The sequence below is a fragment of the Myripristis murdjan genome, chromosome 5 (assembly GCF_902150065.1).
Source record: "Myripristis murdjan chromosome 5, fMyrMur1.1, whole genome shotgun sequence".
NCBI classification, from domain to species: domain Eukaryota; kingdom Metazoa; phylum Chordata; class Actinopteri; order Holocentriformes; family Holocentridae; genus Myripristis; species Myripristis murdjan.
The window spans coordinates 3,977,650-3,994,493 of NC_043984.1; the positions used below are offsets into that span (position 1 = coordinate 3,977,650).

Sequence of the window (16,844 nt, forward strand, 5' to 3'; positions counted from 1 at the left end):
CTTCTTGTAGGTGAAGAGGAGTCCATCCATGTAATTTGATTTTGGCAAAACAGAGCCAGTTTATGGTGTCTCAGTTAAATGGGACGTTCTTCTCCACTGAAGCCCTACTTTGATATCCAGGCTGGTGAGACATGTATTTTTTTGTGATAACTTGGTGTAGCTTTCACTAAGTCCACAGTATTTGGTCCTGCTAACCTTCCATGTCCTGGGGTGCCCCTGTGGAGTTCTCTTTGTCTCCTGGGGTGGCTCCACTGTCGCTGCTCTCCGTCTCGGAGATGTGGCCCGCCCCATTCCTCATGGGCTCCAGCTCAGCTTCGCCGTTCTCCTCTGGAGTGGTGGGCTTCTCCTCAGGCTGCGGGCCCGAGGCGGAAGCCGGAGAAGGTGCCGAGGCAAAGGCTGACGGCAGGGGTGGGGGGCCACTGCTCAGTGGAGCAGAAAGCAAGGGCTGCTCTCCCGCAGCCTGCTCCACTGGTTGGGGCTCGTCCTGTGAAGAGGCAACAGATTCAGAACTTATTTACCTTCTGTCGGTAAACATCTGCTCTGCTGGGACATCCTTAACCAAGACACGTAACTCCTATCAGCTCTCTGCACACTGTTTTATAGCTCTCTCTGATCTAAAGTTAAATAAATAAAATAAATAACACCACTGACTGGACTGTGAATCACATGTAAAATGACATTTTCAACAGTGACAACACAATATCACAAAACATCTAAAGTCATGTAAAATTATATGTATTAGCCACAGAGATGGTGAAATGGACACATAAGGATAGAGATGGAGGAAAGGCAACTGAGGCATGAGTGATCTATGACTGAAGGCAGGAGAGAGATGGATGAGTGAGAGATGATGAAATGCAGTGGTGGCAGAATGGGTCACGTTGAGGTAAAGAAGAGTCTGAAGCAGTAAAGATCGGATGGGAAAGTGAGTGGAAAAAAGAGAAGCACAACAAATGGGAAGAGGGAACAGGAGAGGGACAGAGCTGCTTTCATATACAGAGGGCTGGGCCAGCAATGAAAATGATGGATAACTCCTTGCCATCGTTCTCGGACGATAACAACACCCCATACTCATTGCTGTCAGCCTTCCTCTGCCACACATGTGGAAACATTTTCCATTTGAACTATTGCCCACATAGTGCCTCTCCCCCGTACTCTCTCAGCATCTCCCCCCTCTCTGTTTGAGACTTTTCTCCGATTGAAAAAACTCCCTCCAAAATGAGATACCGACACTTGAAAAAAGTGACAAAAATAATTGCTTACACTCAAGCAAACTTCACAGAATATTTCCTTTGTTTATTAGCCGCTGATTTTAAGACTGCAAACAGAAACATTTTCAAATTTGAGGGTGAATTCTACTTTTGAAGACATACAATTCTAGCTGTTTTTTTTCCTGAAAGTATATGGTATGTATAAGATTTTGAAATTAAACCTCTTTCTTTGCTTTTACCTCCTTTTCTTCCCACCTTCCTCATCCTGCAACAGGGGCAGGGGCGCCTCTTTCCTTACCTCACTCTCCTTCTGAAGCGTGTCTCCTACAGGACTCCCTTCATTTGGTTTCCTCCAGGTCTTTGGTGTGGCAGAAGCAGTCTGACTTACTGCAGGAAAACATAAAAACAACCACAGTGAATTCAAAAGTGTCACTGGTGTTTAAAAACCACTGACAGTGAGAAAAACACTCTCTCCTGTGTAACTGCAAGCTCCCACATTTAATCAACACAAAACATCTGGGTCAAACAGCATTGGCCAATAATTCTTAGACAATGTTTTAACCTATTTGGAGTATCAGATGTGTAGGGTGTGCCACAAAAAGAACACTGAGAATCAGAAAGGCATGGAAATAACACAGGAAAGTGTTTAAAAGGCATTTTTTTTTTAAATACTCTTCTGTGACTTAAACTATTTAAATTACCCTGTTGTGTCAAACAGCAAACATCTGGTACTCTGACCAGAATAAAATAGTAAGAACTACTTGCAAACACTATTTGAAATAACACAAATAGAAAGATAACTAGAAAAACTATTCATATGTTTAAAAATAGCATGCTTGCTGATCTCAGCACAATGCTGAGATCAGCAAGTAATTCTATCTGACTGTACCTTCATGGAAATTAAATGTGTCAGTACAGTCTTTACTCAAGAACTTATTTGCAGTGTATGGCATATAAGCCTTCAGGAAACAGCCACATTCCCAACAGGGGCACTTGATTTAGCTACATATAAATAACACCATAAAGCTTGTCACAAAGTCCTGGTCTCACATGACAGCCTGTCCTGTCTCCACTAACCACCTAGACCGAAGACTTATTACTCCTGCACTGCTGCTAACAAAATATTTTTAGCAAATACTTCAACTGGGTTATTAAAAAGACATTTAAAATTGAACACTGAAGACACTGAACTTCTGGCATGTATGGTGTTGCGTTCACATGCAATGAGCAGCAGCAGATACCTGTAGTAGGACTCTTCCTGGTGAATGCTTGTTGCTGGGGCTCTGTTTTGCTGTCAGCTATGCTGACATGTGCCTCTGTCCCTACTTTGAGGGGAAGGTCTTTAGTGTCTACGGGCTTGCTAGGCTCACTGGCATCTGCTGTGGCCTGTACTAGAGGTGGAAGGCCAGGAGGGGGTGCCGGCATAGCCGGACCAGGGCTTGAGGTCAGGGTGACCGGCACCACAGCCACAGGTGCCAAGGGGGCGAGGGCAGCAGCAATGGGCACCTCTGGCCTCATGTCAGAGGGCAAAGTCTCCGAGGTGGCCTCCTTATAAGCGGGAGCAGAAGTCTGGGGCTGGAGTGGAGCTGAAGCCAGAGGAGAAGGCTCCGGAGCTGAGGGATCCAGCTCAGCCCCAGGGTCTGCAAGGCCATTCAGGGCTTTGGGAGCTGGAGTCGGTGAAGCAGCCCGGGCACGTGGGGCTTCTGAAGGAGGCTTGTCTGTATTGAGGGTCTGAGTCTGAGGCGGTGCCAGAGTTGGTTTGGGCTCCCCAGTCGAGGAGGAAGAAGAAGCAGCTGAAGCGACGGGCTCGCCAGCGTTGCCCACAGGAAGTGGGACAGTGACGGGGGCTACTGCTGGGGCAGGGGAGGGAAGCTCTGGTTCAGCGGGGAGCGAGGGCTCAGTTGCAGGGGCACTGGTCTCCAATCTCTCCACTGGGGGCTCAGGCTGCACTAGCCCAGGTGAGGAAGACTTCTGGACAGCTGGCTCCAATTTTGGCGTATCATCTAAGAGGAGAAAGCAAACAAGAAAAAAAAAAAAAAAAAAGATTCTTCAACCATTATTTATTTTACCCATTATTTTATCTATGAAAACACATTGACCCTGGAACCAAGAATACAACACCTTCTATTTTATAATTCATTTTTGCTAGCAGGGCTATTGATACCTTTTTATTTTATTTTATTTGTGTAAAGCACACAGTGGCTGGTAAATCTACAAATTCAAAAGGCAGCTTTTACTATCTTCCTAATCAACTAGATTTTCAGAATGGAACAACACTTTGAAATGATATCTGGTTACCTGCCAAAGTGGCTGACTGACAAACAACCATGACAAAATTCCACAGCAGTTGCTTGGTGGGTGGTGGTTATTTCCCACCCTGACTGGAACTGCAGCATGACACTTACAAATTAACAACTTTAGTCTGACTGATTTATAAATTGCTGAAAGGAAAACTAATAAGAAATACTGGCTAACTGTAGGAAAGGCAGGCTGCTTTGCTGACGCAGCACTATGATTTATCAGTGAAATGAAAGTGAAACCATTTGTTTCAGCAATGCTCTATTATCTATTAGCTGGTTGTGCTACATGTACTGGTGAAAATGAAAGACTTGTTAGGAAATGGGTTATTTTGATCACCTATGGTATTATCATACTGATAAAATATTACTGGAAAATCATTTGAATATTATCATAAATCATACTAGGGTGCACAAATAGACTTTTTTTCCACATCTAAGCCGAAAGTGATTCAAAACAAATGTTGATATCAAAATCAATAAAAATGACATTTCCCAATATGTATGTATGTCTTGTTAAAAAACTAATCTCATCATTATCCAATGACGAAATAATATTTTTACTTTGTGTGTTATTCTTTGAAATGATTTTGTGATGAGCAGATATTTAGTTAACAAAGTGTCTGGATTTAAATTGTGCAAGAGCTTTCAATGTAATGCCTGAGAAAACCTCCCACAATCAAACTTCTGTTCTTTGTGTATTTTCTTACAGTCTTCCCAAGACTCATCTGTCATTATAGCTACCAAAAATGAATCTTTCTAAAAGTGCATTTGACAATTCTGTGCATTTTCTATATTTAATTGTAGAGAAAGCGTGATTGCTGATAGAAATGGCAAAACTAAGGAAACAGTCGAGATCATTTCCTTGTTGTTTTTGTCTTGGAAGTTAATTTACATTAGTTTAGTTGAACTTTTAGTTTAATTGTTTCCAAATTCTGAATTTTTACTTTTACAGTTTATTCATAAGAAAAAAAATTCAGCTGCCAGGGCCAAATCAAAATTTTACTATTCTGAACATCAACTAGAATTATGAAAATGTGCTCTGTTATAGTACTATAAATAGGAGGGAAAGCCCTGTGTGTTAGCAGGAGTATTTAATATTTTAGAGGAGGCAAGAGGGATGCTGGGGGCAGACCTGGCCCTGGTTTGGTGTCTGAAGCCCCAGTTGCCAGGGCTGGGGCCGGGGCCGGGGCCGGGGCTGGGGCCGACTGGGGCTGGGGCTGTGGCTGCAGCTGTGGGGGCTCCAGGCTGTAGGCTCCAGGATGGGCCTGCTGCGGCTGAGGTGGCTGGGGCTGGGACTGCTGCTGCTGCTCCGGAGTCTGGCTGCTGCTCGGCTGCTGCTGTGATTTGAGGTAGAAAATGTGAGGATAATGAGGGTGCGGCCATAAAAACTAGCAACACAGAAAAAACAAGACAGGCAGGCAGAAAAACGCAGGCACACAAACAAATAAGCCCAAACGCAGGATAAAGCAGAAAAAAGGAGACCAGTGCGGCATGATTAGATACAGAGGAGAGCAAAGGAGGACAAGACGGGAGAAACGAGACGGAGAATGAAGATCAATGCGGGCAGAATGGCACAAGGAACAGAGGGGGCGAAAAGAGAGAGGAAGAATGTAGAGAGGAGAGAGGGACAGATAAAGAAAAGAAAAGGAAACAAAAGGAGCACAGAAGACAGAGAAAAAGAGGAAAGACACTGTTAACATCCACAGAAGACACAGGGAGGAAGAAGTCACAACAACATCCCTCTACAGAATCCAAAAAATGTTGCCTTCTTTTTGGCTTGCATCATGTCATTTACTGAAACATTTAGCCTCAGTACAGTGGTTTATAAACAAGCAACCAGGTACAACCACTGCAGTTCACTAGCAGTTCAAATTCTTTTTCTTTTTTTTTAAACAGTGCTAATCAACTTTGCTGAATGACTATGAAAGAAAATCTAAAGGGTGGATTCTGTAGAAGGAGTGGGAGCATACAGTAGACAATTCATAGCAATCTACTGTACAGGATAGTGAGAGGATAGAAACAATGATAAAAGGGAGCAGGTGTAAGCTAAAAACAGCTGTCCACAAAGGTACAGTGTCCACAAAGGTACATATGTGCTAAGACAAAGGGTTTTACCATTTTATGTCCAAAATCCTACCACATCATATTGTAATGTATCCCACTTCCTCATGATTATTCCAAATCTAACATGACTTGATGACTGCAATCACCAGCTTCTCTGCAAATGTTATCATTATCAGTTCATGTCAGATCGCTGATTAGCCTGAACCCCGGCCTGCCTGATGGATCTTAATACTCGACCGCGCTTGTCAAACTGAGTTTTCCCCCTATGCGAATTCATGTTGGTCTGGGTGTAGAGGCAAAGCTGAGTGCATGTGTTTATTGTATATAAAAGGAGTTTTGGTCCAAAATAATATATCCGTCATTCATTCATTCATTTTCCAAGCTGCTTATCCTATTTAGGATTGAGGGGTGCTGGAGCCTATCCAGCGCTCATTGAGTGGAAGGTCACTAGTGCATTGCAGAATAAGATATACACAATATGTAAAATGAGACACCTAATTCAATTGGTAAGACTTATTATTGACCAAAATACATCTTCTGTGTTTAAATGAGTCATCTTAGGACCCTAGCCTACCCTACACATTAGGGATAGGTCATGATTTTCAAATTTTCGTCTAGTCATTAAATTATTGAAAAAAATCAAATAGTTTATGAGCCTATCACCTTGTCTTAAAAAAAAATATTTTCCCTTATCTTTAACAGCACCTTGTAATTACAAGTTACTACTGCAAGAGGGTGGTGGTAATGCACCTAAAAGCTGTTTGCCAAATGTCATTGAACGAAAAAAGAAGATCCTGTAAAGTGTGTGTTGGAGCACTTTCAGTTTGATCTTCACATCTTCATGAATTGTCAAATTGTTCCCAGTGAATATCGAATAATATTTTTGCTTGAAATGCATCTCTACCTGACACCAGGGCCACCCCTGGTATCAAGTACCCATACACTCAAACTCCTAAGAGTACAAATAAAGCTACTCAAGTACAGAAACTGCTTCCACCCTTGCTTGCAAAAGAGGTATATTTTTGAGAATAAAATTATATTTTTAAAGTACTGACTGACAAAATTCAGCTGCTATATTTTTAGGTTAGGTTTTGAAATTGAATCCCTCATATACAAGGGTGTAGGAAGCAGAGTGGAGCCCAGTGACAGATGCCCTCCAATACTGAGGAAGACAACCGATTAACAAAATTGTCCAAAAAAAACAAAAAAAAAACAAGAGAGATTTCTTTGGATAAATCAACTCTCATTCATGTTAGCTTTAGCAACATGGTTTCTTAATCGGGATGTGTGTTAAACAGATCTGCTCTTGCTGGTCAGCTCAGAAATACAAGTCAGTTAAATTATTGTTGCTGCTGTTTTTTTTTTTATTGTTACTGTGGTTGCTATCGGTGCTCACTCAGCGTTATTGGGAATCCTACCAGAGTTCTGAATTTGGGTTTATGGTTGGGTGAGGGTTTTTTTTTCTGACCAATCACAGCACTTGTGGCTGTATGTTGCAGGGAAAGTTGGGGGATTCATAATTCAGCCATTCAGGCAAGCAGAAAATTGGCATTTTTGGCATTAAAATAAAATTAGGCTATTGAAATATTAGATAAGGCATTCAACACATTATTTTTTCCTCAATCGTGTTTGTTCTTATAGATCAAAATATGTTCAGTTTTGACTGTTTTCTGAGTGTTTTCTTAATTTAGACTAGTCATGTAGTCGGGTCGGAAACTTCTGCTTAATGATCAATGAAATCAGTTATTGTGCATATTACTATTTCTTAATTTATTCTCTGAGTCACAATATAATAAGAATTGTTGCTCAGTTACTAAATGGATACAGGCAACTGACCGCCTCCTCACTTCCAGCGAAACCAGACACAGGCAGAGACAAGGGCTGAAGGTCTGAAGGATATTTTCATTTATTTCCAACCTGGGCTTTATTTTCAGTTTTGCCATCGTGACAACTGATTGTGTTGAAAAGTTTCATAACTCAAGTTTACACACACAGGAGGACCAACAGGTAATCTCCACCAGCCGAATCCAATAAGGTCTTAAAACGTACTTTCAACACAGTAACACTCACTGTCATGTTACTTACATCTTAAGAGAGCTACAATTGAAAAATTACTACATTTAACTTAAAATACTCCATTTGATACTTTTTTAGCATTGCATATACAAGTTTACTTAGTTTACTGTCAATGTACAAATCAAGTTGGAGGAAGTGATGGAAGGGGCTCATTGGGGGCAGGAGTATGACCTGCCCTGTCCTCGCTGGCGCTCTGGATGTCGCAGACATGGTGGCAAGCAGAGGGGATTAGAGCAGAGAGCTCTGCACTGCTACCAAGCAACAGATTTCTCTCCTCTCCTCTCCTTTCCTCTCCGCAGCTAGAGATCCAGTCTAATTAGCTGCTCTTAAAGCTACACTACCTCAACTGTAATTGAGTGAGTGAGTAGTGGCTGTGTATGTAGAGTATTGAGGAGTGGCTAAAACCTACCTGCAACTTCTAGTAACCCACCTGAAACCTGCACCATTGCTGACTAATGGATGGCCAGCTCACTATTCCAATCCTGCTATTTATTTTTACTCTGCTGATGATTGTAGCATGAAAGTTTGACTTATTAGCAGGCTTATAAAAAAGAAGTATCATATTTGCATATAGTGGCGGGCGATATGACGATATATATCGTAGGTACGATAGAAAAATGTCTATCGCGTCATTTCTCTTCTATCGTTTCTATCGCCATTTTGTCAATTCAAGCGAATTTTCACAGTGTAGGCTAATGTGAATGTATTATTGTTGTCACTGGTTGCCAATATGCACTCAGATTATGAAACAAACAAGAATAAAAAATTATTTTCACAAAGAAGATACCATTCTGTGGACTCTCTGGTTTTGCGACGCTGCTTTACGTTATTCACGTGGTACCACTCATGCAGGAATACAACACACAACAACACACGTGGGCAAGCAGAGGCATGAAAACATGGAGGAGGAAGAAGGCTTAGAAAATGCATCATTTTCGCAATCGCATTTGACAGAGCCCCAGGAAGCCCAGATCGAACTGGGCTGGTACCGCGCCCACCCGGTCAGGTCTGCCGGATCTGACAGGTGAACGGCTGGCTCACCTGGCTCACCTGATGCCGACTGGTGCCGCGCCCACCTGGTCAGGTCTGCCTGACCAGGTGGGCATATCGTGGTATAACGTTATCGTGATATAAAATGGTCCATATCGTGATAGAAGATTTTTTTCATATCGCCCACCCCTATTTGCATATTTATTTTTCTTTGGGACTATTTTATTGAAACAGAACAGACTACAGGCCAATTGTGCGTGTTTTTAAAGAATAATTAGATGAGATATTCATTTGATAAGACTGTGGAATTAAAAGGCAAACACTACAATGAAAACGTGAAATAAGACTTGTAAATAAGACTTGGAACTGTTTTACTTGCTCTAAACCGCGGCTGGCCTGCCCAGCCAATTATACATGAAGACGACTGTGTGCTACGCTTGGCGCATAATGAAATGGGAAAATAAGAAGTCCTATCAGCCCAATTAAATAAGTAGATGTAGCAGAATTATATATATTGAACATTTTTAAAAAAAGACAATACTCTTTTCATTAATCTGCCAGCAACCTGTTCGAGGTTCACTAACAAGGAACTGCGGGTGCCACATGTGAAACCACGGGGACCCAAAAATTTCCAATCAACACACACATCACTAATGTGTAGCAAGTAGTGAGAGTGAGGCAGACCATGCGTTCTGCAGGCAGAACACCCCCTTCAACTGCATTTACCTTCTGCAAGATGTATATCTACATAATGTAATTAGTAGATTGAAAGAAAGCATTCAAAGTGTGCATATCTGTTGCATTGAGCCTGCAGAGCCATACCTGTGGAGGGGTGGGGGTAGAGGAAGGGCATCCGACAGGGGGCGTTGGATTCCTGCTCCCTGACCCCCCTGACATGATCTCTTCGGTGATGTCCCTGCCACCCTGGTTGGGGTCACGGATACGGATCTGGGAGGACAATGGCGCGAAAAACAGACCTCACTAAAGCGCCAAAGTCTTGGAGCAACCATCACCATGTCATTTTGTTACACTATTGAGTATGAGTGTGTGTGTCTGCCTGTAGTCTAAAACAGGGCTGTAGACAGCCACGCATTTATCCTGCTGGCTTGCACAGAGTATCTAGCAAGGACTGGGTTTGGATCAGGAATAAAACTCATCCACGTCTGGCAGAGGACAGTGCTTTTACTCATCTGCTGTGCTAATGGAAAGGAAACAGGTACTTGACATTTGTAATATCACAGATATTTCAGCAGAGAGACTTTTAAACAGACTCTGCTGAGTGAATTCTCAGCAGGATAATGCTTAACTACAGGCCAAGTTTCAAAAATTTTCCCTACTTAAAATTCCATGTTTTATCCAGATCTTAATTTCTTGAACGGATTTAAAGATCTCAAACTGTTTGCTGATAGTGACTGGCCAGTATTACTGTCAATTCAGGAATTACCTCTTGATCAAGCCAATTACTGCAAACTGCAAATATCAAAATTTCATATTCATGTGAAAAAACAGGCTTGTCAAATACATGAGTGGATATGTGTATACAAGAACTGAAAAGCTATGTTTTCTTTTTACTTTTACAAACATTTTTGTGACCTGAAAACTCATTTTCCAAGCTTTTCCAGACTTTTTAAAATCAGAACTGTAATCATGTGATTACAAGCAGATCATCATTTCACACTTATAAAAACAAATTATCTATTAAAGGCAATCACATTCAGTAAATACGATTAAAATTATACATAAAATATGTTGAATATTTCAGCAATTTATACAAAACATCCAATTTTGGATGTTTTGGATAAAAGTCAATTTAGACTTAGCAAAATTAATTTATAACTTACTGCACAAAGACACTAACATTTTCTTAATAAAAGTTGTGCAGTCATTTTATAAGCCGGTATAAGAGCATTGTATCCATAACTGTGAAAAAACAGAACAGTGCTCAGTTACTAGAGGGTCCAAGTGCCGATTAGACTCAAAAAATAATTTGGAAAAGCATTATGGTATCTGATGTAAGATGTGTGTACTTGGATTACTGATGAACTACTAAGATACTCACTGTTTTTTTCTCGCGCTTGGCTGGTGGAGGTTGCTGTGGTGTAGGCACTATGATGGGGGGTGAGGGGGGGTACACAGTCTGTCCTGGGTAGTAGGGGGGGCCAGCTGTGGGAACGGGAGCAGGGACAGAGGGTGAGACAGGTGGGTGGTACCTGAGGGGATCTGAATGAATTTGCAAGAAAAGAAACAAAAAAACAAACAAGAACAAAAACAGAAAAAACACACATTTTAGTAAAAGTGAAAACAAAAGTAAAGCATTGTCAAGCTCCCTGCTTTGGGGGCAGACAAGAGGCTGAGTATAAATGTGTATTTATGCTGTCATGCGGAGAATTTGTATTCCAGTGGAACAGTTGCTGGATTATGACTCACGATATGGGGAAGGGTACTCCCCTGGCCCGGGACCAGGATAGAAGGTGCCAGACCCTGGGGGCTGCACAGAATACTGCTGAGGGGGTCCCACATAGGGCGTGCTGTGGCGATACTGTGAGCACAGAGGAGAGGGAGAGATGTAGAAATACAAGTTAGTGAGGACAACGCCGTTCTTCCACATACTCCATTTTGTAAAAGCATAACCACCGATAACTTTTTTTTTTTTTTTTTTTTTTTTTTTTTTTTTTTTTGCTTTCTTTTTTATACCTGTGACTAAGGCTCAATACTGATGTGCACACCCTTGATACTGGCACAAACAATCCTTATAAATGATGAAGTTTTTCCAAACATTTTTGTAATTTTCTATTCACTTTACAAAAATATAGTGTTCAAGACCGTCTGATAGGGTGAATGAGTAGGGTTAAGAAAGCTTTCAATTAACTGTCACCAAGCTATATAGAATATCTGATGAATATTTATATTCAACTTGAACACTTTGATGTTCATGCCAAGCTGACCCCTTTTAAAGAATGTATTTCAATTTGTAGACTGGATATAACATATATAATTGTGGTATAAACATAAACCTTTAACAATAAATTCTACCAAGTAATTACCTTGGAGCTCCGATAAATCTTTTTGATTTTTGATCAGCCTTCTGTCTATATCTGCATTGGGCCAATGTTCTCTTGTGTATTCCATTTCTGGTTAATCTGTTCAGTCTAACCATTTCCAGCTGTACTCAGAGCAGAGTTTTTTCCCTATTCATCCAATAGTGGTGTGCCATTACAAAAAGAAAATTGCAACAGCTGCTGTGGAAAATGTGAAATTAAAATATCATTTTGCTTAATTTTTTTCTAAAACATGTAGTTCTGATGTTTAGAAATTTCTGTTTATGACAAAAATGCTTCTAGAGGCCTAGAATCACACAGTCACACAACTGAGACTGAAACATGGACAACTTTAGCGAAAGAATCATTACTAAAATTACCCACAAGTGCCATTGCTTCATTAAATTACAGTGGCACCACCTCAAGGTTAATATTTAAAACACTTGGAACAAAGGAGTTGTCTGCTTTGTTCCATGCAGTCGTCTCACCTGTGGGATGTAGTACTGTGCAGCCTGTGGAGAGGGGAAAGGCATGGGGGCCATGGCCATCATAATTGGCTGATTAGCGGGGTAGACCGCCGCTGTGGGGGTCTGAGAGCCAGGCCGTAAGGAGGGCGTGTTGGTAGGGATAGCAGGCCTCGCAGTCTGCATCTGAGTCCTCTGGAAAAACTGCAAGCAGCATAAAGAGAGAGAGAAAGAGAGAAAGAGACAAAAATTACCAATGCACCATCTTCACAAACCGCAGTCTCATTTCACTGTGAACATTTTGAGAAACATATCCGCTGTTAAGATGTGCCACCTCATTGCTCAGTGGTGTACAAAGTGCCTACACTCAATCACAGAAAATCATAAATGTCATGCTTTATTAAAAACCCAAGAAAATATATCATGTTTCATTTGGCAAAGTGGCCTCCACACTTCTCACCAGCTCTACAGGTGTCAGCAGAACAAAAAGGGGCCTGGTTGAAGGCACCAGAACTATGAGCGAATTTTCACTAATTGCTCTAGCAGCCTGTGAGTGAATTACATCTCCCTTACGACACTGTGTGTTACTCTAACGGGTAACAAACATCCCAACTATACTCAGGCCTGTTGCTAAACTTTCCTCTTTAAAAGAAAGCACGCTACAGTGCAAAACCACAGTTCAGTCTAAAGTGTCAACCATCCCGTGCACTGAACCCTGCCCACCCCCCCATCAGGTTACACATACAGCTTACTTTTCTGCCATGTGCTTGTTTCAGCAGACGCATTGCAGCTGGTGGAATCAATTCAATAAAACACCATGCATTTCTTGAACTGTGTGGATGATGATCACAGGTCTTGCTGTTAACGCTGTATTACTGTGAGCTATGGGAAGACTTTGCACTCCTGAGGATACTGAACTTCTAACCTGAATCTAATTTAAGTGAGTGTCCTTGCTTAAACTCTGACAAACAAGGAAAACACTTGTAAATCCAACAACACTATTCTCCACAGGACTGACCTTTCCCAGCTAAGGGAGCCCTTCTGCTACTTGACTAGAGAGCTGCATACTCCGGAAGGGCACATGAGGTGGCAGCCTTAACTATCCCATCAGCTGAGAGTGCAATGCCTGCTGCTATACATCACCAACCTGTCAACCAGATGATCCTGCACAAACCTGCCATATGGCTCTTAAAAATATGTGTTCACAACAACCAGGGATGGCAGCCAAGTATTCTAACAAATGAGAATTGCATATTAATAAACCATGATTTCATTTATTTTCATTTTACACATTTAGCAGACACTCCTATGCAAAGTCTCTTACAATGAAAGGCTAGGAATGAGATCACTGACAGTCGCTGATGGACACACACCGGCTGCAGTGGGGTTTAAACTTGTAACCACTGTTACAAAATATTCTCTCTAACCACTAACCCCCAAGGCTATCAGAAATACTGCTGCCAGCGAACTTAAATACATGAGTCGCATGCGTGCCGCGTGTCACACAAGGCATGATGAGCTTATCAGGCAGCGACATGGCCTCTACTCATGCATCACAGAGCACGGAAAATGTCCTCGTAATGACTGGACCTACAGTGCCTGTTAGAGAGCCACTGTCACAATCAGTCGAATGTTTAGCACGGCTGGGCACTGTGTTCGAAGGGTGCAGAAAATTTAATGCGGGAATCGATGTGCACCGGGTGAGATGAAACACCACTACCAACAGCTGTGACTGAGATCCAAACAAGTACGGCTCAAGCTGGAAATACCCAGCCGCAGTCACGTTCGCTTCCACTGAAGGGGAGAAGAATAAACAATGCTGGAAAACCATCTAAAAATACCCTGGAGGGAAATTACCTAGCATGTAATGAATTGCGTTCAGTGGCTTTAACTGTCAATAGTGCTGCGTAACAAGGGAAAATACCAGGAAGCTGCTCATTACTGATGATCTGAAGGCATTTGTCTGGTAAAATTGCTGACATAAGTGAGAAACATGAGTCAACAGAACAAACTAGTTACTGAAACTATCAACAAAAAAGTGCTTGGTAGCTTGGCTTCAACACTTAAAGTAGCCTACATTTTTGAGTGGGCATCTAAAAAAAAAAATGACGTCAAACTTTGCACATTTCCCACAGATAATTGACTTTTCTATCACATGGATTTACATAAAAGCAACCACAAAAAAGAAAAATCTTTTGGTGAGTAGCAATTTCATTCTGCATGCTGTTCATTCAAACTACGCAAGCACATTAAAGATGAGTTGGGAGAAGTAATGAATGAAAGGTAGAAAGGTAGAAAAATTCTAAGTTGAAAAGTAACGTTCGGTAATGACCCTCTATGGGATAAAACAAAATGTAGCTCAGAGGAATAAAATGAAAAAGACTTTAAAGACTTTAAAAAAGAACCTCTAGTCTCAACTGAGGAGACACTGTTGTTAGGATGATAACCCATGGAGGGTTTCTGGGAAGAAGGAAGGGGAGGTGAGGGTGAGGGGGTTAGGATCATTTGGGGTGATCCTCATCATGCCATGCAGATCTGAAGAAACTTTGGACAAAGAGTTAAAAATTACCTGGATGGGCCTGAATCCTCCCTTGAATAGTGAGAGCAGGAAAAAGAGAAAAGCCACTGCACTGGTGAGAGTGAAGCCCCGATACAACACAGCAGGACAGCATTCACCGTCACACATCAGGGCAGGAAACTACCTCATATTTTCATCTATCTGCATAAGGGCCACAGCTTTCTAGCTTTTAGCCACTCTGGCTCTCTGACACAATGACAAAAAGGATCTGCAGGATAACAAACAAACTCCAAATGATGGCTGGTTATCTGCCACCGGTGATAAACTGGAGAGGCTTACCAGCCAAAGTCAAAATGTATCAGCATTTGGTTGACGGCTGTTTCCCACCCTGACATAGGAACTTACTGTGTCAACAACACAATGCACATGCACATGTACACACTCCTCTCACACACACACGATATCCCAAGGGGCAATGCCTTTAGCAAATTGTGTAGCCTGAGCCTGCGTGTCTGTCTGCCCCTTGCTTTGCCAACTTGGCGTTTTCCAGCCCCAATGGACCTGGCTGTCACCCACGGCGATGACTTAGCAACACAGGGAGGGTATTGAGGGCTGCAAGCCAGGGAGGGTTAGACGCCACCTTCCATCTTCTAGAGCTGGTAGGTGTCATTACACTACACTGTGGCCTGGATTGCCCATGTTGATGGCTTAAATCATTGATTCTGGTGAAAAGATTATATCACCTAGTCAACTTAAACAGATATTTAAAGGACCATACCAGTGATTTTGCATCTTTAGCCTAATATCTGTAAAGTGTATAAACATCACATTTCTGCCACCAGTCCTATTGTAGAAGACCAGTATCATTTTTCCTTCCTTTTATACAGTCATTGGTTTCCATTCATTTCACTATGATATGAAAATGAACTTCCAGACAATTAAAACTTTCTTTACACCAGTATTCCATCATTGTAATAAAGTCATCCACATTAGTTTTCCTAAAAAGCAGCAGCACTGTTGTGTTTTGATGACTTGAAATTTTGCAGTGGAACAGTCTTGCTGCCGGCAAAAAGTCCCCAGGCAAACATTTACTTCACACAGCAAATCAGCAGTTCCATGGTTTATGAATGGTGACGACTTTGTTAGGAGCAGAAGCAGAACATTATAAAGGTGGGAGTTTCAACCAAAACTTCATAAATAAATAAATAAATAAATCGAGGAGTTTTTATTATATTTGACTGTAAAATCTTTAGTAGCTCCTTATGATTGGTTTGTTGCCATGTAAAATGTGGGTAAACTGTGGTAAATCGGCTAAATATTCAGAATCACTGGTAAGATCCTTTAGAAAACAACCATGTACACAAAAGGAACACGGAACTTGATATTATAGTTTTTAATACCAGAGCGACCCGATAATGCCTGCCTGTGCTCATCTGAAAAAAACATCACTGTGACTTGAATGCTATGCATGGTAATATGGTACTGCCAATAATAAAAAACTAAGGCTCATGTACTGCTAATGTGTGACCCTTTCACCATTTCAAGACAACCAACCATGAATCTACAGGGGAATCAGTAAAGAGCAAACACTCGAGGGCAAAACTCAAACAGTGATTGAGTAATTTACTCCCAGACATCATTCATTCCAGCAAAGGTTGTTCAAGCGGTGAGTGTAATTTCTGTTGGATCTGACCTTTTGGTTCACAGGCACACACACAAGCTGATGCTAATAAAGATGACAGTTACACTAGGAAGTAAAGACAAAAAGACCATGAAGAATAGTGTTATTTGTTTGAAGAAAGACATATGTTTTTGGCAGATAAATAAATTTCAGATCTCCATGTACCCTCTACTGTGTGCAAGTGTGTGTGTGTGTGTGTGCCTGTATGTATATCTTGTGTGGGAGTGGGGGGGACAATGCCCGTTTTCTCCAACAGTATAATAGTCCATTGTTCGGCTTCATCTGCTTTCCGACTCCACTTCCGTGGCGGCACAAGAGAGCCCAGCGCCAGTTTGTGACAGCCAGGGCATGTACTCTGTGTGTGTATCCACTGGTGCCAACAAACACACCCGACACACTTAGCCACCGTCCTATTTATAGTCTGTTAAAAATGGTCAACACAGAACCATCCAGAAGGTGAGAAATGTTAGGACAGGGGGGGTGTACGTGACACATCAGTCTT

At 41.7% G+C, this 16,844-nt stretch overlaps 1 protein-coding gene across 3 annotated transcripts in view; it reads right to left on the minus strand.

The window, feature by feature from the left end:
• The window catches only part of eif4g3a (eukaryotic translation initiation factor 4 gamma, 3a), a 67,997-nt gene that overhangs the window by 26,573 nt on the left and 24,580 nt on the right, over nt 1–16,844 (minus strand). The window contains exons 6-13 of one of the 3 annotated variants that reach the window (XM_030052304.1): nt 12,168–12,347; nt 11,069–11,180; nt 10,701–10,804; nt 9,464–9,589; nt 4,644–4,899; nt 2,453–3,214; nt 1,510–1,598; nt 196–484 (exon numbers count right to left, since the gene is read on the minus strand). In XM_030052304.1, coding sequence (XP_029908164.1) covers nt 196–484; nt 1,510–1,598; nt 2,453–3,214; nt 4,644–4,899; nt 9,464–9,589; nt 10,701–10,804; nt 11,069–11,180; nt 12,168–12,347 — 1,918 coding nt within the window. Of the gene's footprint in view, nt 1–195; nt 485–1,509; nt 1,599–2,452; nt 3,215–4,643; nt 4,900–9,463; nt 9,599–10,700; nt 10,862–11,068; nt 11,181–12,167; nt 12,348–16,844 lie in introns of all 3 variants that reach the window. The other 2 variants (XM_030052303.1, XM_030052302.1) reach the window with 2 other exon arrangements.